This window comes from Carassius gibelio, chromosome A14 (assembly GCF_023724105.1).
Source record: "Carassius gibelio isolate Cgi1373 ecotype wild population from Czech Republic chromosome A14, carGib1.2-hapl.c, whole genome shotgun sequence".
Lineage (NCBI taxonomy): Eukaryota > Metazoa > Chordata > Actinopteri > Cypriniformes > Cyprinidae > Carassius > Carassius gibelio.
The window spans coordinates 484650-509360 of record NC_068384.1 but is presented as its reverse complement, the minus strand read 5'-3'; the positions used below and the strand labels follow the sequence as shown (position 1 = coordinate 509360).

Sequence of the window (24711 nt, the reverse complement as noted above, 5' to 3'; positions counted from 1 at the left end):
CAGTATAGGCAATTATGACAAGTTTAATGCTGAGGCAGTATGTAACATAGGTAGCCCATATCATGACCCACATAAAGCAGAATCTTTATTCACTGAGTGTCTCAGAGTAGAGCTCTGCCCTGTCCTGACCGCGACTCCATATGACATAAAACATCACTGATGCAGAATCAGCACAAAGATCTCTGTGAGTGCAGGCCTGTATGGTCACAATGCCACCCCCCCAAAAACTGGCTACGAAAACGAGAACACAAAAGAGACAGACACTCTTTTGCACGGACAAGATCCAGGAAAGACAAACTGTGCTAAGAGGCCACTTGAGAGAAAGATATATATATGAATGATATATATATATATATATATGTTAGGTCCCCTTGCTTGGAATTGATTAGTATTCGCTGTAAGGACTCAAAAGGATTTTCTTTAAATACATGTTTAAAACATTTTCTTTCTATGTACAGAATACTGTATATCTCTACAAGGAAGTAACGGTGATTTGTCAAGGGTTTTCGAGTGCTAATGGGCCAGCACTAAACGTGAAGCTGCAGCATTTCAGCATATGAAGGACGAGTTCGTATGCATCTTATTTAGCTACAAAAGCAGAGATACAAAGCAGACAGCTCTTCCATAAAGGCTCAGTTTTCAATCCTGCTTTTATGACTGTCCACAAGAGTTTTCCCCATCTGGAACAATATTAATCATGGGAACTTAAAAACGGTCAGCAAATGACATAGACGAGAAAACAGGTGACAACACTTGTGGCTAAACGAGGAGACCAGAGAAATGAACTAAAGAGGTACTTCCCACAGCCATCTGTGAAAAGACAGTCTTTCAAAAAGCAAGAGAAAACAAATACGTCTAAAAGTGTAAGGAGGCTGATGATGGTGCAACAGTCCAATCACATCCACTTGAGGCGACCGATCATTCTACAGCGGTAGAGTTTATCGCCAGAGTCAGTGTGCTCACGGTCAATGTTCCAGTTCACACTCATAAAGATTGTTCCCCACAGTCTGGACTCAGGGAGAGGATGATGGAGGAATGGGCTGGAGGTGGAGGAGGTGCGTGTCCTCACGATTTGTTGTCGTCGTACATGTCCAGCGACGTCTGGATGTCTGGAAGCTCCATCTCACAGACTACGCTGCGCGGAGACACAGAATTACGGTTGAAGAAATGACTGCCTGAAAACAGACAAACAACAAAAAGAATAGGGTTAGAGCACGACATAAAAGCCAACTGTACATTTGTGATAATGATCAGTTTTTGTGTGCAACAGGGGGATAGAAAGAAAATGAGAAAGAGGAAAGATAGAATGATTCTTCTGAATGTTAATAAACTATTCAAGATGCAGCTCCTGCTGACTCAAAAGACTTATTTACCTCCTCCATAAAGGTTGTGCTCAAATCTGACATTTCATCTCAGCATAAAATCGATGTCAGTTGTTTGCGTGTAATCAACACTTATTATGTCCTTGACACCAGACCAATTACCATCAAGCTTCTCAGCGGAAATTGGATAATATATATATATATATATATATATATATATATATATATATATATATATATATATATATATATATATATATATATATATATATAAACGGTGCTATTTGAAAGAAAACAAGTTGTGAAGAGTGAATCTGAGGTTTGGTGATAATATAGCATAATGACATTTACCAACAATTTTTAAAAGGTAAATAATTCTCAACAACACAATGTTTGAGTAGATTTTATGTATCATTTATAGGGCTACATATTAAATTTTATTTATATTATGTCTAGTATAGAAAGACTAGATTAGGTAGCAAATACTGAACTGCATGAGCTGCAGACTGTTACAACAAATATGTGGATTGTCTTTTATTAAAATAATTATACACACAGTATGCATGTAAAACACTGTAACCCACAGGTGGGTAAATAAATATATAAAATAATGAAATGAATAAAAACTTTATTGATTTTCTAAAAATGTGCTGGATATTTTATCATTAAAATGCTGTGCTAACTTGAAATTATGTGACTATAAATTCAAAGACAGCTGCTTAATAATGTATATTATACTACAGTACAGCGAAATATGCTCGACTCCATTAAGTAATCCTTCATTAGCTTGTTCATGTTTTGTTTTGTTTTTATGTTTCCAATTAAACTCTCCTGGTGCCAAATGGCATAAAATCCCTTATGCCCATGCATTAAATGTTAGGCTGATCCAAAGCACAATCTGTCCTCATAGATGTGTTACAATATTTTTAGTGCTTTTGGCCTGACTTATTGTAAGGCACTACTGAATTGAACTGTACAGCTATTATATGAAAAGTGAAAAAAAAAAAAAAAAAGTGAAGTGACATTCAGCCAAGTATGGTGACCCATACTCAGAATTTGTGCTCTGCATTTAACCCATCCGAAATGCACACACACAGAGCAGTGAACACACACACACACACACACACACACACACACTGTGAGCACACACCCGGAGCAGTGGGCAGCCATTTATGCTGCGGCGCCCGGGGAGCAGTTGGGGGTTCGATGCCTTGCTCAAGGGCACCTAAGTCGTGGTATTGAAGGTGGAGAGAGAGCTGTTCATGCACTACCCCCACCCACAATTCCGTCTGGTCAGAATGTAAAAATTTGATTCAGGAGTCTCAGCATGGTAAACTGAGACATAAATACAAGAAGTACTAGTAACTACTAACTTACTAAAAAGCACAACAAAGATTTTGCACAAAGCGATTTTAATACACACACACAGATGTCTTTAAAAATTCACATGACAATCAATGATAAAAAAAATACTAATTTAAAAAACATGTAACATATGCGAACACTATTCCTCTAAAATGAAAACAAAAAAGGACGTATTAATTACAGCAATTGAGTAAAACAAGAAGTTCATTAGCAATATCACTTAGTGAAAAGCTCTGAATATGCTCATCTCTAGTTGAAAGCTAGCTCTATTAACACTACCAATACATGTGCAAGAAACGGACTTGAAGTGCGATCCACAACTTCATTTTTCAGGATGCATTTCAGTTTTAGAAATCAGGATGCCACAGGAAAAAAACAATAATAATCTTCATTCCAACTTCAGCCTGTAAAAGACATTAAAAAAAGAAAGAAAAACATTTAACAAGCACTGATTTTGAAGTACATGGTAATAATAGAAAACTCATACAGAAGTTATTTAGGTGTTAACACACATTCCTTTTTTTGTAGTATTGTTTTTTTAACTACAATTAAAATGGAAAATACAAATTCAAACTGTAAAAATATCTTAATGACACTGAAGTAACACTAGTTTGTTTAAATATAAAATGTATCTAAATAAACTGATAATAATTATTTGATCAAACTCATTTAAAGATTAATTTTACAGCCCTTACAGCTACATAATACTATGACACTTTATAATTACTTGTAAAAAAAAAAATAGTACATTAATATACAGTGGGTACGGAAAGTATTCAGACCCCCTTAAATGTTTTACTCTGTTATATTGCAGCCATTTGCCAAAATCATTTAAGTTTTTTTTTTTTTCTTCATTAATGTACACACAGCACCCCATATTGACAGAAAAATACAGAATTGTTGACATTTTTGCAGATTTATTAAAAAAGAAAACTGAAAAATCACATGGTCCTAAGCATTCAGACCCTTTGCTCTGTATTTAGTAGAAGCACCCTTTTGATCCAATACAGCCATGAGTCTTTTTGGGAAAGATGCAACAAGTTTTTCACACCTGGATTTGGGGATCCTCTGCCATTCCTCCCTGCAGATCCTCTCCAGTTCTGTCAGGTTGGATGGTAAACGTTGGTGGACAGCCATTTTCAGGTCTCTCCAGCTCAATTGGGTTTAAGTCAGGGCTCTGGTTGGGCCATTCAAGAACAGAGTTGTTGTGAAGCCACTCCTTCATTATTTTAGCTGTGCGCTTAATTGTCTTGTTGGAAGGAGAAGCTTCAGCCCAGTCTGCGGTCCTGAGCACTCTGGAGAAGGTTTTGGTCCAGGATATCCCTGTACTTGGCTGCATTCAGCTTTCCCTCGATTGCAACCAGTCGATCTGTCCCTGCAGCTGAAAAACACCCCCACAGCATGATGCTGCCACCACCATGCTTCACTGTTGGGACTGTACTGGACAGATGAGCAGTGCCTGGTTTTCTCCACACATACCTGTACCACCTAGAACTTTTTGGCCTTAATTCTATCTTTGTCTAATCAGACCAGAGATTCCTTCAGGTGTTTTTTTAGCAAACTCCATGCAGGCTTTCATATATCTTGCACTGAGGAGAGGCTTCCGTCGGGGCACTCTGCCATAAAGCCCGACTGGTGGAGGGCTGCAGTGATGGTTGACTTTCTACAACTTTCTCCCACCTCCCGACTGCATCTCTGGAGCTCAGCCACAGTGATCTTTGGGTTCTTCTTTACCTCTCTCACCAAATGTTCTTCTCCCCCGATAGCTCAGTTTGGCCAGACAACCAGCTCTAGGAAGGGTTCTGGTCGTCCCAAACGTCTTCCATTTAAGGATTATGGAGGCCACTGTGCTCTTAGGAACCTTAAGTGCAGCAGAATTTTTTTTGTATCCTTAGCCAGATCTGTGTCTTGCCACAGTTCTGTCTCTGAGCTCTTCAGGCAGTTCCTTTGACCTCATGATTTTCATTTGCTCTGACATGCACTGTGATCTGTAAGGTCTTATATAGACAGGTGTGTGGCTTTCCTAATCAAGTCCAATCAGTATAATCAAACCCAGCTGGACTCAAATGAAGGTGTAGAACCATCTCAAGGATGATCAGAAGAAATGGACTGCACCTGAGTTAAATATATGAGTGTCACAGCAAAGGGTCTAAATACTTAGGACCATGTGATATTTCAGTTTTTCTTTTTTAATAAAACTTTAAAAATGTCAACAATTTTGTGTTTTTCTGTCAATATGGGGTGCTGTGTGTACATTAATTAGGGGTAAAAAAATAACTTAAATGATTTTAGCAAATGGCTGCAATATAACAAAGAGTAAAAAATATAAAGGGGTCTGAATACTTTCCGTACCCACTGTAGTAGTACACTAACGTGACAACTCATCCTGTGAAGTAGGTACTAACTCACTGTTAATGTATTTAGTGACAGTCTGAAAATACTCACTCATAGGTGGGGGTGCTGGCAATGGCTCTGATGATCATGTAGCAAAGTGTGAGAGCAGAGAGGATGCCGAAGCTGGCAACAATAAACCACTCTTCTGTTGACAGAGTAAAAAGGGGGAGGGGTCATTTTCTGTTGAGGGCTGGGCCAGGGTATCATCTCGAACAGAGAGCCGAAGAGAAGAGGAAACTGGTGACAGAAAAGAGGAGCACTTCTCTAATCCGTGGAACAGGAGAAGAAACAACAGGCAAGCGATGATCGCAAACAAGACGGATTAAAACACGAGAGAGAAACTGAACATAGCACATTCAGCGCACATGACACTTAGTACTGGTTTAGCCGGACATTTACAAAGCAAGAGAGGATCTGCTAAGAAGACCATTTCATTAGAAGATGTATCAGCAGCTGAATATTCCATATTGATGTTTCTTTATTTGTATTAAATCTGTACAATTCTACATATTATTTACAAAATTAAGAAAGAACTACGATTTCAACCAAAAACCTTCTGTAAAAACATGAATAAATTGCAGCGCTGTTCAAGCAGATACACCTGCTTGGTGTTCTTTAACATAATTAATCAGTAGAACACGAACACAGGCCAACAGGTGGGGTTAAAACTGCTGAACAGAATATTTTAAAGACATAGCACCCGGACAAATGGTTGGTAAATAACAAATGATTGCACAAACACCTAATTACCTTACATCTGTTTCTGCAACAAAGCTGAGGAGTTCCTTGAGCATTTACGTATTTGACTTGTTTGCAGTTTTCTGTTCTTTAGTCTAGTTCCAATGCACTCAGCATGATGTGTGCTACTGCTCTGTATAACCTACATAACTAAAATAACTTCAGATAGAAGGCGAACGAGAGGTTGTCTGTTATTTAAAGCCAGCTTGAACAAAAGTTGAGTCACAGGTTTTCAGGAGAGTCTGAACACATATACGCTGACGTCAAAAACTAGATATGATTAAATTCCAGGTAAGAGGAGAATTAACCACTCCGAAAAAAAACAAAACAAATAATAATAATAATAATAATAAAGTGAAAATGAGATGAGATGCTGGACTGGATAGTGTCTAATATCTTTCTAAATTTACCTTTAATGTGTTAACATGGAAGAAAAGATAAGAGGAAAATATATAATATGGAATATGAAGACTGAACATGATGTAATTAAATACATATTTTGGTTATGGTGAAGGTCTAAGGTTGTTACTAGAGGTGTAGTAGAGACAAACAATTAAACTTAGAAATTTACAATCACTTTACATACAGCCACCACAATGACAGATAAAAGAGATACAAGGAGAAAAACAGCAGTATATTTATTGTAAAACGATGAATACAAGATATTAAGATAATATATTCTTTATATAAAATAAACTTAATACTATGAAGATGATATTCTGAAAAATATATTTTATAAAACTAAATACGCCTTAGATAAAAAGGGAACTATATATATATATATATATATATATATATATATATATATATATATATATATATATATATATATATATATATATATATATTTATTTATTTATTTATTTTTATTTATTTTATTTTTTTTGGTTTGGTTTGTTTGTTTGTTTTTGTTTTTTTTCATCTGAGAAAAGAGAGACCAAAGAGTGCCATGACATACATGCAGTGACTTAAGAAGTCTAGTAGAGAATATGTATTGCTGTAAAGGGCAGGACACCTGCTCGCATCACTGAGCTCAGCCTCAGCAGCACATGAGTCACAGCACACAGATGTCCCTGAACAACAGGTGGACTGATGCAGTCAGTGCACTACAGAAAGGAAAGCTTTCCCCCCCGCTGGGGAGGAAATGAGGGAGAAAGTGGGACAGAGGTGAGTAAATAAAGGTGATGGAAAAATTTAAAGACAAAGTGTGTTGCTTTTTTTTTTTCAACATCGAAATACTTTCTAATATCCCAGTTTAGCATGCAGAGAAAACCTCAAGCCTGTTTGAAAATAATATTTGCAATTCAGTTTGGTGATGCAGAAATGACACACTTCACCTTTAAAAACATCCAGATAGAACAAGAGAGACATAAAAGAGATTTAGCCCTGCTCTTACTAGTGACAGCAATGTTGATCTCTCCGGAGCGAGGAATGAGCTCTTCGTCGGAGGGAAGCTGGGAAGAACTGGAGTGACGTAGGGGCTCTAGACTAATGCTGGTCTCAGAGGACAAGTCCACCAGCGCTGTCCTCTGGCTGGAAGTCTGATTGCGGGACATCCGATCCATGTCAAAACCCATGTTGTCCACACAGGGCAGGTTGGGCTGTAAGTACAGGAATGTCTTAGTCCCCATTTTAGAACAGTTTCTATACAAACTCCACCAAAAAAAAATAAAATAATATCTTGGTAAAATTACGACATGAAAAATTATATGGAATGTCCACCAGAGGGAGCTACTAGATCATAAATCTTCTACCCCTGACTGCAAAAACAAGATTACAGGCCAAATTACTTTACATCATGCAACAATGTTTATCATGTTGCAACCAGCAACAAATACATTTTGCCATTTTTTACAGTAATGTCTACATGCTCGGATCTGTAATATTTCAGGTAATCCATCCCAATCAAACTGCAGTTATTTTTAAGATGATAAATCATAATAAAATCATAACAAATCAAATAAGAGCCTTATGAATGTCACCCTCTGAGATCAATGTGTCTGTTGTTTTTCTATTAAATTTAAGTTAGTGTGAGTTCACACAGCTGTACATCGGGGGAAACTGTTCCCAGAAGATAGCCATACAGTAAATGTGACAAAATATATCTTTGGGGACGTCCTCAAGGGTATTATATATATATTACATATACAATAATATATATATAGTTATTCATTATTTGAATAAATAATATTTAATAAATAATTTATACCTAGTGTATGTGTGGTCCTGGTTTTCCCAACATTATAGAGAACAAATGCCAACACAAGTATAGTAAAGACCAGTTTTGACCTTATGGGGGCTTTTTTAGTTTTCATGAGGTACATCATACAGATCATACAGATCCATATTTTTTGAAAACCTAACACCGTAGAAAGTTTTGAGGGGTAGGTTTAGGGGAAGTGAATAGAAAATACAGTTTGTAGAGTATAAAAACCATTACTTCTATGTAATGTTCCAATAAAAAGTGGAAACCCAGCAAACGTGTGTGTGTGTGCTCTTGTTTTTGTGACATATCAGGACACAACTCTGTATAATGACATGGGTATGACACAGGTATTACAAGGAGAGGGTGACTTATGAGGACATAACCAATGTCCCCATTTTTCAAAACGCTTATAAATCATACAGTATGAGTTTTTTTTTTTTTTGAGAAAGTAAAAATGCACAAAGTGTCCTGTGTGTGTGTGAGCTCACCATAATTCCCAGAGCTTTGAGAATGTTGAGTTTACACATAGGACAGGTGCAGTGCTCATTTAGCCAAGGATCCACACACATTTTATGGAAGACGTGCCTGAAAAGAAGGGAAAACATTTTGATAGCATAAATAAAAGGACTTTTGCATGCTGTAATCATGTTTACATTGTGTATATTTAAAGTGTTATACAGTACGTTTAGTTTAAAAATGTACTATATGAAATGTTATTTAGTTTAAATAAATATGAATGAAATGTTTCTAATAATTATATTTCTATTATAACGATGTAAGACCATGAGATGCAGCATCAAGCCTTTGATATCACCATAACTCTTCACAGAAACGATGAATATTTGAAACTGCTCTAAGAACACAAGCGCAAGAAGGACATTACATGTAAAAGCACATTACACATTTATATTACAGCTAGAGAGAGGAGAGAGGGAGATAGGCAGATTAAAAGCAAGAAGCTGGTGGACTTCAAAGGAGCAACATGAGCTTTCACAGAGAGCTTTTGAGTCTCTTCTCCTCCTCTTCATATCTGGCTGCCGCACAATTCGAGCTGTGTTTAGTCCAGGAAAGACCCTGGGCTCTCGATTGCGGAAACCCTCTTCATGAGGAAGATTCTCAGCATAAGCCAGCCACTGAGGCTCATGCTAGAGACAAGGAAGCCATTGTGGCTCTGAAGATTGTGAAGAACCTTAATCACTGCATCATAAGGCTGGACAATTTTTATATTACAATTCATTAAAATAGACTGTTTAAATGTAACAGAAGTCAACTGAACTTATTAACACTAACACCATTTTGGTTTATGAGTCTGTTTTCAGTTTTTAGGAAAAGTAAGGGCCAAATAAAAATACATCAAATACACTGCCCTTTTAACTTTCCAATAATCAAATAATCTTAAAATTTGCATCATGGATTCAACATTGATAAGAAGCATATTAGAATGATTTCTAAAGGACCATGTGACACTGAAGAGTGGAGTAATGGCTGTTGAAAATTCAGCTTTGTCATTACTGGAATCATTTACAAATTAAAAAAAAGATTTACATACAACAAGTTTATTTTAAAATTTAATAATACTTCACAATATTACTGTTTTTACTATATGTGACCTTGTGACTCACAAATCCTGTCATAAGTTGCATGGGTAAATTTATAGCAATAGCCAAAAATACATTGTATGGGTTAAAATTATAAGATTTTCTTTTATGTCAAAAACCATAAAAAAAATAATAAGTAAAGATCATGTTCCATGAAGATATTTAGTACATTTCCTACTGTATATATATATACAGTATTGTTCAAAATAATAGCAGTACAATGTGACTAACCAGAATAATCAAGGTTTTTAGTATATTTTTTATTGCTACGTGGCAAACAAGTTACCAGTAGGTTCAGTAGATTGTCAGAAAACAAACAAGACCCAGCATTCATGATATGCACGCTCTTAAGGCTGTGCAATTGGGCAATTAGTTGAAAGGGGTGTGTTCAAAAAAATAGCAGTGTCTACCTTTGACTGTACAAACTCAAAACTATTTTGTACAAACATTTTTTTTTTCTGGGATTTAGCAATCCTGTGAATCAATAAACTAATATTTAGTTGTATGACCACAGTTTTTTTTAAACTGCTTGACATCTGTGTGGCATGGAGTCAACCAACTTGTGGCACCTCTCAGCTGTTATTCCACTCCATGATTCTTTAACAACATTCCACAATTCATTCACATTTCTTGGTTTTGCTTCAGAAACAGCATTTTTGATATCACCCCACAAGTTCTCAATTGGATTAAGGTCTGGAGATTGGGCTGGCCACTCCATAACATTAATTTTGTTGGTTTGGAACCAAGACTTTGTCTGTTTACTAGTGTGTTTTGGGTCATTGTCTTGTTGAAACAACCATTTCAAGGGCATGTCCTCTTCAGCATAGGGCAACATGACCTCTTCAAGTATTTTAACATATGCAAACTGATCCATGATCCCTGGTATGCGATAAATTGGCCCAACACCATAGTAGGAGAAACATGCCCATATCATGATGCTTGCACCTCCATGCTTCACTGTCTTCACTGTGTACTGTGGCTTGAATTCAGAGTTTGGGGGTCGTCTCACAAACTGCCTGTGGCCCTTGGACCCAAAAAGAACAATTTTACTCTCATCAGTCCACAAAATGTTCCTCCATTTCTCTTTAGGCCAGTTGATGTGTTCTTTGGCAAATTGTAACCTCTTCTGCACATGCCTTTTTTTTAACATAGGGACTTTGCGGGGGATTCTTGAAAATAGATTAGCTTCACACAGACGTCTTCTAACTGTCACAGTACTTACAGGTAACTCCAGACTGTCTTTGATCATCCTGGAGGTGATCATTGGCTGAGCCTTTGCCATTCTGGTTATTCTTCTATCTATTTTGATGGTTGTCTTCCGTTTTCTTCCACGTCTCTCTGGTTTTGCTCTCCATTTTAAGGCATTGGAGATCATTTTAGCTGAACAGCCTATCATTTTTTGCACCTCTTTATAGGTTTTCCCCTCTCTAATCAACTTTTTAATCAAAGTACGCTGTTCTTCTGAACAATGTCTTGAACGACCCATTTTCCTCAGCTTTCAAATGCATGTTCAACAAGTGTTGGCTTCATCCTTAAATAGGGGCCACCTGATTCACACCTGTTTCTTCACAAAATTGATGACCTCAGTGATTGAATGCCACACTGCTATTTTTTTGAACACACCCCTTTCAACTAATTCAACTAATTGCCCAATTGCACAGCCTTAAGAGCGTGCATATCATGAATGCTGGGTCTCATTTGTTTTCTGAGAATCTACTGAACCTACTGGTAACTTGTTTGCCACGTAGCAATAAAAAAATATACGAAAAACCTTGATTATTCTGGTTAGTCACATTGTACTGCTATTATTTTGAACAATACTGTATATATATATATATATATATATATATATATATATATATATATATATATATATATATATATATATATATATATATATATATATGCATGCTCCCTCGGATTCCAGATTTTCGAATCTTTGACAAATATTGCCCTATCCTAATAAACCATACATCAATGTAAAGCTTATTTATATTTATTCAGTTTTCAGATAATGTAGAAATCTAATTAATGCAGCCTTGGTGAGCAAAAGAGACTTACTACAGAGCCCAAAATCAATGTAAATATACTCAATATATCGCTCATTCCACTGCAATCATCCAAGCAGCCTCAAACACAGCAAAAGGGTGACCAAAACCACATTAAAAAAACCCTCAAGTGAGTATGCTAGTTATAGGAGTATTACACAAGTTCCCAAAGGAATAAAGGCAGGTTCATCAGCTAAGAAATGTTATGAGAGAGATTTCAACACAACCCAAACAGAACTACTGAGTGTGTGGAATAAAGCTGGAGCAATACATTTCCGAGGGGTTATTCAAGGATATCAAATAATGCTAAGGACGTATGCTTCTGACAGACAAACTCCAACAAAGCTTTATTTGCTTGGATGGAGAACATGCAAACAAGGGTCAAATGAATTAATGATGAGGGTGCTTACAACACATGGGATACATAAAGAGATGCATGACAAGCTCTGTGTGTGGGCCCAATCTTTCTGCACTGTATTATTTTACAGTTACAATAGCACATGCTATTATATAAATCAAGCACATTTAAAAAAAAAAAAACACATTTAAGGTCACCATGACACAGAACAGTCAGTCACATCCATGAAGTGAGGGGCACACCCCTAAGAAAGTTAAAGGAGAAACAGAGAAGCTAATGCACAGGGACGTAAATTGAATGGCCATGGCTAGGTCAAGTGTGCTGCCATTACTTGTGCTCGGAGTTATTGATTGTGGCTGGAGATGCTTATGCTTAAGAGAGCAGAGATACTCACCTTAAGAAGAGATAACCATAAGATAAGAACAGATGACAACCATTTCAACATATACTGTGTTGTGTGTATATATGTATATATAGACAAACACACACTGACATTTAGAAGTTTACGGTCTTTACTCTTTTCTTCAGTGTCACATGATCAGTCAAAAATCATTCTAATATACAGATTTTGTACTCAAGATATATATCTATTTATTATCAAGGCAGAAAACAGTTACTTAATGCTGCTTGATTATTATTGTGGAAACTGTAATACATTTTTTAAGGATTCTGTGATGAATACAAAGTTCAAAAACAGCATTTGTTTTTTTTTTTTTGGTAGCATATTCCTTGCAAAATAAAAGTATAAATTTCTTCAAATATATATATTATTTAAATTAAGACAATCTATTTTAATAATCTTTCATCAAAATGTAATAGTAATCTAACCAATGGCACACTGACAGGAAAAACTAATATTAACCCATAATATCAATGCTTCTTTTTCATGATGCAACGATCTTGATGGTTAAAATCTTGCAAAATCTTGCACTATTTATTTTTTAAAAAATCATGTAAACTATATGGTCAAAAGTATTTTGAATAATGGGTTTGGCTGTAACAGTTATTCCAGTTCGAATGTCCAAATAAATCTTCATTATACTGCATATAATTACATAACTGTATGACAATCTATGGTAACGTTGGGTAGGGCCTTTTCTATTCCAGCATGACAATACCCCTGAGCACAAAGCAAGGTCCACAGAAGCAGTTTAGAAGAGTGTGGAAGAACTTGCCTGGTCAAACCTTAACACCCTATTAAACACCTTTGGGATGAATTGGAATAGATTATGAGTCAGTCGACATCAGTGTCTGTCCTAATGGAGGTCATGCATATGTTTTTGTATTTAAAATTCTTTATTCCATGATATACTTTTATGCATATTGTAACTTTCCTTTTTGAAGGTCCCTCCGAGCAAAACTCAATCAATGATCATGAGGAATTGCTAGAAGGCACTGGTATATTAAAGACCCCATGAAATCCAAGTGTCTGTTTTCTTTCCTGTGTAGATGTATCAAGTCTTCAAATAGGAAGTTACAGCAGCCAATATTTTTAATTGCCCGTTAATTTTAATAGCTGATGGACTCTTGTTTATTAAGACCTTTTGGAAGTATTTCACCATATACATGGCCTCAAAATTCCAACAGACATAAAAGTTTAATGACCTGGTTGTTCATCCAACCATTTCTCACTATGACTAAGAGTTTTGAGACTGATTTGTTGCTGGATGCCAGCAGCTGTCTGAGGCAGCACAGCCTGCAGCTCATGAGTGTGTTATTTGATCTGACTGGAGTGAAGCAGTGATTCAGCCGTAAGCAGAGAACAATGCAATTAACCAGGCTCTGGATTAGCGTTTCATCACTGCTGTACAGTTGTAGAGAAAGAAAGTGGGAGCAAAAGAGATAATAAGGATAGAATGTGAGTGGGTGTGGATGAAAAGAGAAAAATATTAATGCTATGGTACAGCAGATATTGTGGAGAGATGACTGATACTATACTTAAAGAGATGGTTCACTCAATTTTTATTTATTTATTTTGAATCTTTCATTTTCTCATTCTAAACCTGTATGACTGACATTCTAGCATCAAACATTAGAGGAGATATTTAGCAGAATATCCAAGATACTCCATTAAATGAAAGTGGATGAAGAGCAGAAAGTCATACAGGTCTGGATCAACATGAAGGTGAATAAAAGACAAAATGGTTATTTTGGGGTGATTTTTAGCTTAAGCAACAAGGATATGTCTGTCAAAAAGGGGAAGGAATGACAACAAAACCGTAATCATGACAAAGACTAGTGAGTTCCTACAAGTTGCTGCTCACAGTGTATCTATTTAAGCAGTTATAGCATATGATCATGTACAGCATGCATGTTTGGTGTAAGATGATCCACAAAATTAGCAGTTAGACTTCCAGCTGTGTGACCGGGTCATACTCGACAGATGGTGTCTGAAACTGTTGGAAAGGGCATGTTTGTGTCACATTCCTTTAATACGCTGTGTATGAATAGTGTGTAATTGTTTTTCATTTTAAATGTGTGTGTATGTTTGTTTGTTGTCTGCCTAGAGGTCACTGGAAGCTGAGCTGCTAAAAATAAGCAGAGCAGGTCTGACAGGGCAGTGTTTCACAGCCACAGCAGTGCCATATTTCCTCTACAAACTCACAACAGCAAGTGACCCCTGATCTCTCTTTATCTCTCCCCCTGTCTCTCTCTCTACAAATGTCATTTGAGCATTATTCAAAGTCTGGAGTGAAAACCAAATTGCATTGGGCATTGCAAAGATTTTGTCAGTGGACAACATAGACAATAAAATGAAAGAAAAAAAATATTCATGATTTATGAGTGACCATAACAAGGGCAGTTTCTGTTTAAATTCTGAAAATAAAAGCATTACGGATAACATTAACATAAATGTAATTATTATTATTCTTGTTATACAACAACAACAAAATATACTTTATTATTATTATTTAATAATTAAAACATTATTATTATTAGAGATCGTAGTTCTCCAATAATAAACCAAAAAGAGAAAGATCAGCATTAAAATAAATAAATAAATAATTACATTCTGTTACAAATACATTTTCAAGTTAAAATAAAGTGGATATTGCAATGCCTTTATTCCACAAAGCAAAACTATATACATTTGCGCATAAACACATACACTTACTTGCAAGGTAGGATGCGAACCACATCATTTAGCTGATAACCTTCAATGCACACAGCACAATGATTAAAATCTGGCTCTGTTTCCTGCAAGACATGAAGACACACACAAAAAAATAAAATAAAGTTAGAAGTAACATTAGGACACAGATGCAGGTTACACCAGGGCAGTTTCAGGACCAGTCAAACAAGAATAGGACTATGTCAAATGCCAAGAACTAGCAAAAGCCAATAAATGACCACTGACTGCACTTAAAGGGCCCTTTCATACACCCGGCGAAAAGCGGCACAAGGTGCGGTGCAAATGTTTTTGCTAGTTTCAAGCCTGATGCAGTTCTCATTTTCCTCTCCTGCGCCACATTGTTTAAATTGCAAATCCATTTGTGTCCATTTGAGCGCTCATGTGCTGGTTTGAAAACGAGGTGTGTTCAAGCGCATTGCTATTTTAAGGAAATGAAAATAGACTGTGCAAAAGACAAACTCAAACCTAGTGAAAGGTCTGGCGGAATGTTTTTTCTTTGTTATTTAAAGAGCGTTTCAGTATATGGGGGTCAACAACGCAAACTGGAATTACATTTGGAAACAAATATAATTGTGTAGGATACATAAATATAACAATGCCTACATGTCATAATGGATAGTCATAGCATGTATCAGAATTAGGCTACTGTTTGCTCACTCACAAGCAGCTCCGTTTCTTCTCTGGAGACGCGTTCTGTCTTTACACTTGGAAATTCCGCTGTGTAAATAGCAAATCTGGCATGGTATGAGTGCAACTGGCTCTTACAGGGAATGGGAGATGAGATTCTGATTGCATGTTATGCCCAAAAAACACCCATTACTCATTAAGAGAATAGGGACAAGCCGTTTGGACAATTCGCACATGCCCTGAGTGCACCTGCGCCGTGCACTTTAGACCATGCCCTTAGATCATTAAAATAGGGCCCAAAGTGTAAAAGCTGTCCGACAAGACACATTCTGAGCAAGATGCGATTGCAAAATTTGTTTTTAAAATTGTAATGTGCAGCTGCATTTTTGACCAGTGCTACTCAGCACCACACCACAGAAACAGAAACCAAGTGACCATTGAAATGTTCTGTTGCTTAACACTGGATGTCACAAAGTCAAAAAAGAAGAACATATTTTCTCCCCCCTGATTCAATATAACTATACAAAAGCAACAATTTCAAAATATTTTTATCATTATTATCTAAATGATAATCAATACAGAAATATAATGTACAGAACACTCTTAATATAACTCTCTTTAGGACCGTCAGACTTCAATATTCCTTACTATTTCAACTTAAGCATCACAAGCCCATTATTATTAAATATGTATGCTGCCCTTATGACACCTATCTGTGAGAAATGAGAATAATGCAGGTGTGGAATTCTCTTTAAACTCTTGCCAATACACTTTGAGTACCTGCATTTCGCTCTGTATTGATCTGATCTCTTGACCTCCTCCCTGCCTCCTCCTTGTATTCATCTTGCCAATCTTTCGCTCTCAAGTGCACCATTTAAGGTTCGGATACCACACTCGTACACCCGATTATGAAGTGAAACTAACAGTAAATTCTTTAAATAGATTAGATGAAAATGGTCTAACTACAGCAATCTGTACAGTTACAGTATCAAAGTATGTAATATACATGTATACAGTATTGCATGCAGAATGCTGTTATTATAACAGAGCACACTCTTCCTAACTTATGACAGTCCAATCAAACAATACACCAAGGCACAAAAAAGGATATAAACGAATAATAACTATCTTTATGTACGAGGTGATCACTAGTTGTCACTAGCTGAATTCAAAATGCATGTAATAAAGGTCACCTAAAACATGTGATCCACATAATCAGTGTAACTGTATCACTGCATAATGCACATGGTTCTATGTACATACTACTTAAATAGTGGGCAGCAAAATGTGCACTGTAAACCATTCATTTTGAAGTATGTTATTATTTTAAAACACATGGCTCCTTTCACAAGAGAATACATCTGTCCTAAATATACAGTAGTGACCCCAAAAATGCATAAATGATACAGTGCACATTTTTATCATGTGACCATTAATTAAAAAATAAATTTAATATACACAGCCACCTGTGACAGAGTAATAAAATAATATTTAATCTCACATCAAATCTTATTTTGTCCATAAAGCAGGCAGGAAATTGTGTAATATTCTAATTACGTAAAAGTTTTCACAACAAAAAATATTTAGCCACATTAACAATTCTAGGGATACTTAAGTAAAATGAAAGGTCAAGACAAGCACATTGCATTATGGGAAGCAGTATTTTTGGCAAATTAAGTAGGTCATCTGGGTATTCCATGTACACCATAAATTTGCATACTCGGAACAGTACACTCAGAGCATACTCCATTCATCATATTAGGTTTGATGGCATGCCATTCTGAACATTCGACTGTATTTTGTGCCAAATAATTTCATAACATGGATCCAAAAATACGGGAATATAAATAGAATAAACAGAAAGTAGTGTGGAAAACATTCCATCAGTGTGCTTCTAGAAACTCATGTCAACTCCCAGAGAAAACTATGGGAAGCTGCTCAGGTAACTAGTTACTGCAGGGTGACTGAGCAGGAGAGAATGATCATTTAGCAGATACAATGTGTCAAAGATGCTGTATTTCTCTGGCTTTTTTCAGCCCATCTGTCACTTGACTGACCTACGAGGTCAGTCTGAATCAAATCTTGACACCACAGAGAAAACGCTGCCTACTTGGAGGAGTGACTAGTGATCTGCATTTCTACACATGCATAAAAAAAATAAAAATAATAAGCTTCAGTATTTTTAATTCGCATCTAACTGAATAAAAGCTTTAAACTGAAGTCTTAGTACTAAAATTATATTATACAGTATATATTAGGTGTGACTCCGACTAAGGATTTTAATGGTCAAATCAGAATTTTCCAATCTTGCCGATATTGAATTATATGCCGAATCATATGTTTGGGGGCAGTGCAAAATACATTAACAAGAGTCAAGTCAGACATTTGACTAACATAATTACTGATATTAACACACAGGGAAAATATGTAACGAACACCTTGCAGATATAAACAGGTTTAAATAATATTTTATGTTCTGATTAACAAATAGCTGACACTTAACGTGACAAAAAAATATATATTTTGTAATAATATACAATAGCTGCGCGCACTGAAGATGACCAAGTTTTTGATCAATGGGTTTCAACTCATAATTTCATATAGAATACACTTCGTTATTTATACAACATAATGTTAATATTAAGACTAAAATGATATTTGCAAAAAGGGCCCGAATGCACATGAACATATTTGCGGGGCTCTGAATGCGGAAACAATGTGCAGAAACACGGCAGCTAAACTCTAAAAATTCATAGCATTTTAGTATAATGGTCTTCTCATTATAATAGTATGTATATAACAGTCCCAGTCATAGTTATTCATATTCTGCATTGTAGTTTGACCTGCTCGCGCTGTGCGCTGAAGAGATATCACCGTAGTTCTACAATGAAGTGCTTGACTCAAAACCAAATGCATCTTATATCAAGTAAATAATATATCCACGATTTATATATACTGGCTGAAATGTTTTGAAATCACTTGTACCCTACCTGTTCTAAAAAATCCAGTCTCTGCCTGTGTCAGTTTGAGTCTTGGTAAAGTTTTAAATCCCTCCCGCCAAGATGCTCCTCTGTCGGTCACGGATTATGGAAAGGGAAACATAAATCCATAGGGGTGGCTGGATTTATTTATGCACTTAAAAATATTAATTTGAAGCTTCTTTCTTTTCAGATTCTTAGAGCTTTATCATAATAGGCTGTATATTAACTTATTGGGATAAAACTGGTAGTTCTATGTGAAATCAGACATTTGAGCGCTGACATATAGTCAAGATGGCATAATCAGTAACACCCCGCGTATATTCGACAGTTAGATAAATATACCTCTTGTAGCAGGCAACCCATCACTCAGACCTCCCTGGGCATGGAGCCATTTAGAAAGTGACAAAAACCTTCATAGGTTTCATATCAGACTCCGCCATGTTCTTCCTGGAAGCATCTTCTCTACTCTAGATGCTATTTCCGTCACCTGGCAGTGTCCGTCTACTCTGCATGGTCAAGGTCATGTTGTGGTGAGTGGTGTTCAGTTTCTAATGGGCCCCTCTCAGCGTGAGAGTCATCGACTGTTGTCCGGTCAGTCCCTGCAGAGGGACGTGGCTGATACTCAGAGGCTTAGAGGCTTCAGCCAAGGCAGTGAAGCTGTAAGGATGCTTTATCACTGGAAAATGTGTCATAACTGACCAAAACTGTGTATGTGAAGAAGAGAGTGAGATAGAGAGAGAGAGGCAAGAGGAAGACAGACAGATGTTCTCTCACTCAGTCTCTACCAAGCATGACCTCTCAGATGAAAGGTTTCAATTTCTTGCAGCACTTCTCCAAGGCCACTGATGTTTTATTCATGGCTGATGTGAGCTGACCTTGACAGGGCTATGATACACACCGACTGGCGCGGCTCCACCCTTTTTCCAAACCGAACAGCTGCGAAGTTTCATGACCAATTCTACCTCATCGCTCACGTGACAGTCATTCACCTTTACACAGGTCAATGTCTGTCTTTGGGCATTTTACATTCAGCAAGATTATTTTCGCAGATGAGCCTAAACTGTCACCAATACATAATGGCCCATTATTAATTAAATTAAGACTTTGAGCAAATGTTTAATATGCATTATATTATTATACAAGTAATTATATCCTATATACATCAATATTCTGTGCATTAGTTTAGCTGACAAAAAGCAGTCCAGTGTTGTTTGTTTTGCTGTAAAAACTGATTTCAACTGTTTAACCTGCTCCAGTTTTGTTTAAATATATATACTATACATTTCTTTAAAAAAATATTATGTATTATATTATGCCAGCAATGATGCATTTAATGTGCATTCATTTTTGTTAAAACCAGTACAATCAGCGCAGTGTTGTTTGTTTTGCTGTAAACAGAAACAGGGATTTCAACAATTTAATCTGCTCTGAGTTTGCTTTTTCTAAAGTAATAATAGTGAGCAGATACGTATCACCATCCAGCAATTTCCAAAGGTCCCGCAGTTTGCTTATGCTCTTTAGGAGTCTGCTTTTAAACCGCATGCACTCCTTGCAGACTGTAATGCATGGGTTGCTGCTAGACTGCAAGGCTGGTGGGAGAACCCTGGATTTAATGTAAATGCGATTGTAACTACTTGTATTTTTCAGGAGGTAATTCAGTTGTTGACCGCAGCAGAAAATAACCAAGCTGTGCGTATAAAGAATGAGATTAAATACTCAGAAGGATAGTGACAACTATATTTAGCTCCAGTGTGTACGTGTCCAGAGAGTCCTTCATGGAATACGGAGATGATGCATTATGAATGGAGATTTACACAAACAGTTCCATAATAGGACACAGTGCTGCTTACTACAGTCTGGTGAACATGACATGGATAGAGAGGAGCCTGAAAAAAGTAAACAAGCAATGACGTCAGAAGACCTCACCTTGTCCCCTCTTTTTACTGTCCTGGTAGTCAGCTTGCTAATGGCCTTCTTGGCAGCATTGCCCAGCCGTCGCTATAGTAACAACGGACAGAGAGGAGAGAGTAATTCACATCATTTTAGATACGTTTTTAGATACGCTTGACTTAATGAAACAGGAAATTAAAATGACTAAACAAAGTTGGGGAATAAAAGACTCTGAACTGAAAAAGAACTGAAAAATTGCAATTCAGATTTTGATAAACAAGGTAGAGCTGAATAATAATGCAGAGAAGAAAACATTTACAATATTAATTGTGGTAAAAGCAACATATCAGAGTGTCTTATCAGGATTGTATAAAGCAAATGAGAAATGAGTTAGTGAAAGGCCTTAGAGAGAGAGAGGGCCATAAATAAAAGACTCTAAGTGCAGCCTGTGATGGGCAGTTCATTGTATGAGTGTGTGTCCTCAGTCCTTTTTCTGCCAGTTTATTGCTAAATAAACAGCTCAGTAATTTACCTCCGACAGTTTACAGGAAAAAACAATGTTTTGTTTTTTTTCTGTGTGTGTGCTTGTGTGCTATATTTGCAAGGGTCTCAAAATGTCCTCGCGAATACAGACACAAATAAACCTCTTTAAGCTAATTAAAGAAGACGTCTTCACAAGTAAAGTTTATTAAATGGCCAAATTATGTTTTAATTAAAATCTAAAAATGCCAAAGGAGTTAGTGTCAGTCTGGACTAATTATAATAAGCTTAATTAAATAAAAAAAGAAAAAAACATTAGAAGTCAATCATGGGAGGTACAGTATGTGTGTGTGCCTGTGTGTGTAAACGTTTGCGATTACATTTAGGTTAGACAGTAAAAAGTATTATTGTGAAATTGTGACGCATTTTATATTAATAATATATATATATATATATATATATATATATATATATATATATATATATATATATATATATATATATATATATATATTTTTTATAAACAGTTGTGAACAACACCAATTTTATTTTTATATTGTATAAATACATTGTATTTAGGTTAGACAGTAAAAAGTATTATTGTGAAACATGTTTAGAATATTTATTAGCATTATTAGATCCTTCAGAATTTATTCCAATACTAATTTGTTGCTCAAAAACATTTAATATTATAATCCATGTTGAAAACAGTTGTTCTGCTTAATATTTTTGTGGAGACAGTCATACATTTTTAGGATTCTTGGACGAATAAAGTTTTAATGGACAGAATTTATTTGAAATAGAAATGTTTTGTAGCAACATTGTATGAATGTCTTTACTGTCGCTTTTGAATAAATAAATAATATTAATAATAATAATAATAATAATAATAATAATAATAATAATAAACACAAGACAAACAATGTCTACATACAATTTTTAAATAGTTTTGACATCGTAATATTTACAGATGTATTCACAAGACTGAATAAGCAATAATCAAACTGGCAACAATATTCATAGCAAAATTGGGTTAATGGGGAAAAAAAGCGACGTGCAAATGAGGTTATGCTGAAACTGTTAATGACTTGCCACGTATAAAAAATGGTTTAACTAACCTTAGACATGGTCAGGTTATTAGGCAAAATCTGTGCAAGGCCTTGCATTTAAATGTACTCAGTGTTTATATTTCAATCCTCCATAGTAAAAAAATCAGTCTACTACTTTAAATCTAACTAAGAAATAAGAGATTCAGATTTGACATATTTCACATTTATACCAGCAGCTGTTAATACAGCGTGATTAAAGCTTGTTTATGCCAGTAATAGATTCAGAGGTCTGGTAAAAGCGAAAGGGCTGAGAGACATCAATACTACAGTGGAGTAATGAGGAGCCTGTGTGTGTGGAACTAGACGCTGAAGAGGCAGAGTGTCACCAAACACACACACAAACACACACATTCCTGCATTAAGATTTCATGAGCTGGGAAGGATGGGCCATTTACTACTATCTTTGAACACACAGGAAGTTCTCGAAGGTCAGATGAGCCTGTTAAATGTCATTCTGTAAAAACCTTGCCAGATTTTTCGCTAGGATGCAAGCTCGAGGATGAGTGTGTATCTGTGTGTTCTTTTCAAAAGAGCTGCAGAAGAATACTAAAGCAGAAGTGCAAGGCTGGTATTTCAGTGTACTGTACTGTATGTTGTGTAAGACCTGACTGCGGTCCCGTGCACTGGTGTCTCTGATCTTCTGGATGAAGTAGAAGATCAGCCAAGCAGAGGAGATAATCATCAGTACGATGAAGGAGATGGAGACGAACACCAAGGAGCCGCGGTTGATGTTCTTGGGCAGTCCTCGTGTCCCCACCATCACGGAAACCAACACAGTCTGGTTCTTCTCCAGGAAACTTAGAATCTCCTTTCCAAAGGACTCCGTGATCATTACTGCCACTATGTCTCCAGTGCCTTTGGAGAAAGAAGTTATATTGAGATACAGGATAATTTGATCTAAGAAAATTGTGTGAAGAAAAAAAAAAAGAAAAAAACAATAAAAATAACAAACAAAATGATAAACAAAAATAATTAATAATAAAATAATTAATAAAATAATACAAATAGTAGTAGTAGTAGTAATAATAGTAATAACAACATGTATTTATTATTTTGCAGCACCATTTATATATAAAAAAAAGTAAACTGTTTGAAAATTACTAAATTCTGAATTTTACAGTAAAATTTTATTATTTGTATTACTTAAAGTATGTATTTTAAAGTTTTGTTGCAAATTATTACAATATAGATCTTATTTTGTTTGATTTTTTTATTGTATAATAAATCAGAATACAATTCATTTTTATAGTCTTATTGAATTGGTCAAAAAGAGTGGGATTAAGGCCAATGCAAAGTGGAAAGAGTTTACTGAAATGGTTAAGTGTTAAGTATGTAAGCATAAAGTATATCAAATCTCACACAGACACGCTGATGTTGTCTGATTCAGTTTAATACTCCTGATGTCACCTATTAAACATTCATTGTCACTCAAATGACACAGTAATCATGTCCCCCACCACATGCACACACACACACACACACACACACACACACACACACGCGATGACATGGATCCGGAGCTTAGGCCGTACCACAGACACTGATATAAAACTGGCCCTTAGGCTTTCCAATAATAGGGTTAGAACAGTACAGATGGAAACCTACTGCAGACCTCTTAGTCAGTGATCTAATCTCACCGTATTTTGCACTTTAACTGCCCTAAAGGAAACCAAATGCAATGACAAATACCATCACATGACTGTTATGCTGGTCAGAATACATTTAAGCAAATGAGGCTCAAACTATTTTTATTTTGACCAAAGCAAAAATATGATTAACCCTTAACACAAACTCAAATTACAAACCATTTAGAAAAGAGATGCAGGCTGCTTCTGCTGTAACAGCTGCTGTCATATCTAGACATGCCCTGACATTTTCAATTACAATTTTGTGTTTTATGGCATTTTAGTCAGCAAGTTTTTGGACTGACACCCTGCTGCAACACATCTTTGATGTAAGGTTCATTGATTTACCCACTGAGATGCCATAATACAACATTAACTTTTTTCCAATGAATATGGTCTACATGCCTCTAGGGTCTACAAGGCACAAATCTACTTTTACAGCTTTTGCCGCGTTTCCACCGAAAATACCCGGAACATTTGTACCAGGAACTTTTTTTCCCAGGAACTTTTTCCCCCCCAGACTTGTTGCTTTCTGCGTTTCCACCGCGGTGTAAAGTACCGGGAAGATTAGGCAAATAGACTGGTGACGTAGCTCTGCGTGCGTTTCTCAATACAAAGTACACTGATTTTGGATGTGCATCCTCCTAGGTAGTTCAGACTTTATGCATTCGTCTCGGGAGTGTGATGTCCGTGATGAGCAAGTCCGGTAAATCTGTAAACAGCAGTGTACTTGATAACTTCAGTCAGCTGACCATGGCTACTGCAATTTTCCTCTCAGTATATTTACAATAAAACGAAATCGGATATCAAATACCACTGCCTCCTTTCGTTTTCATT

General features: G+C 36.1%; 1 protein-coding gene across 2 annotated transcripts in view; it reads right to left on the bottom strand.

Annotated features, from left to right (window-relative positions):
• Positions 1-5: 5 nt before the first annotated feature.
• LOC128027157 (E3 ubiquitin-protein ligase RNF130) overlaps positions 6-24711 on the bottom strand; it is a 51474-nt gene continuing 26768 nt past the window's right edge. Inside the window, exons 4-10 of one of the 2 annotated variants that reach the window (XM_052614472.1) lie at positions 22854-23104; positions 20697-20768; positions 15145-15227; positions 8514-8610; positions 7216-7420; positions 5133-5226; positions 2710-3091 (exon numbers count right to left, since the gene is read on the bottom strand). In XM_052614472.1, coding sequence (XP_052470432.1) covers positions 3076-3091; positions 5133-5226; positions 7216-7420; positions 8514-8610; positions 15145-15227; positions 20697-20768; positions 22854-23104 — 818 coding nt within the window. In that variant the 3' untranslated portion in view covers positions 2710-3075. Of the gene's footprint in view, positions 1176-2709; positions 3092-5132; positions 5227-7215; positions 7421-8513; positions 8611-15144; positions 15228-20696; positions 20769-22853; positions 23105-24711 lie in introns of those variants that run through there. The other variant, XM_052614473.1, reaches the window with a different exon arrangement.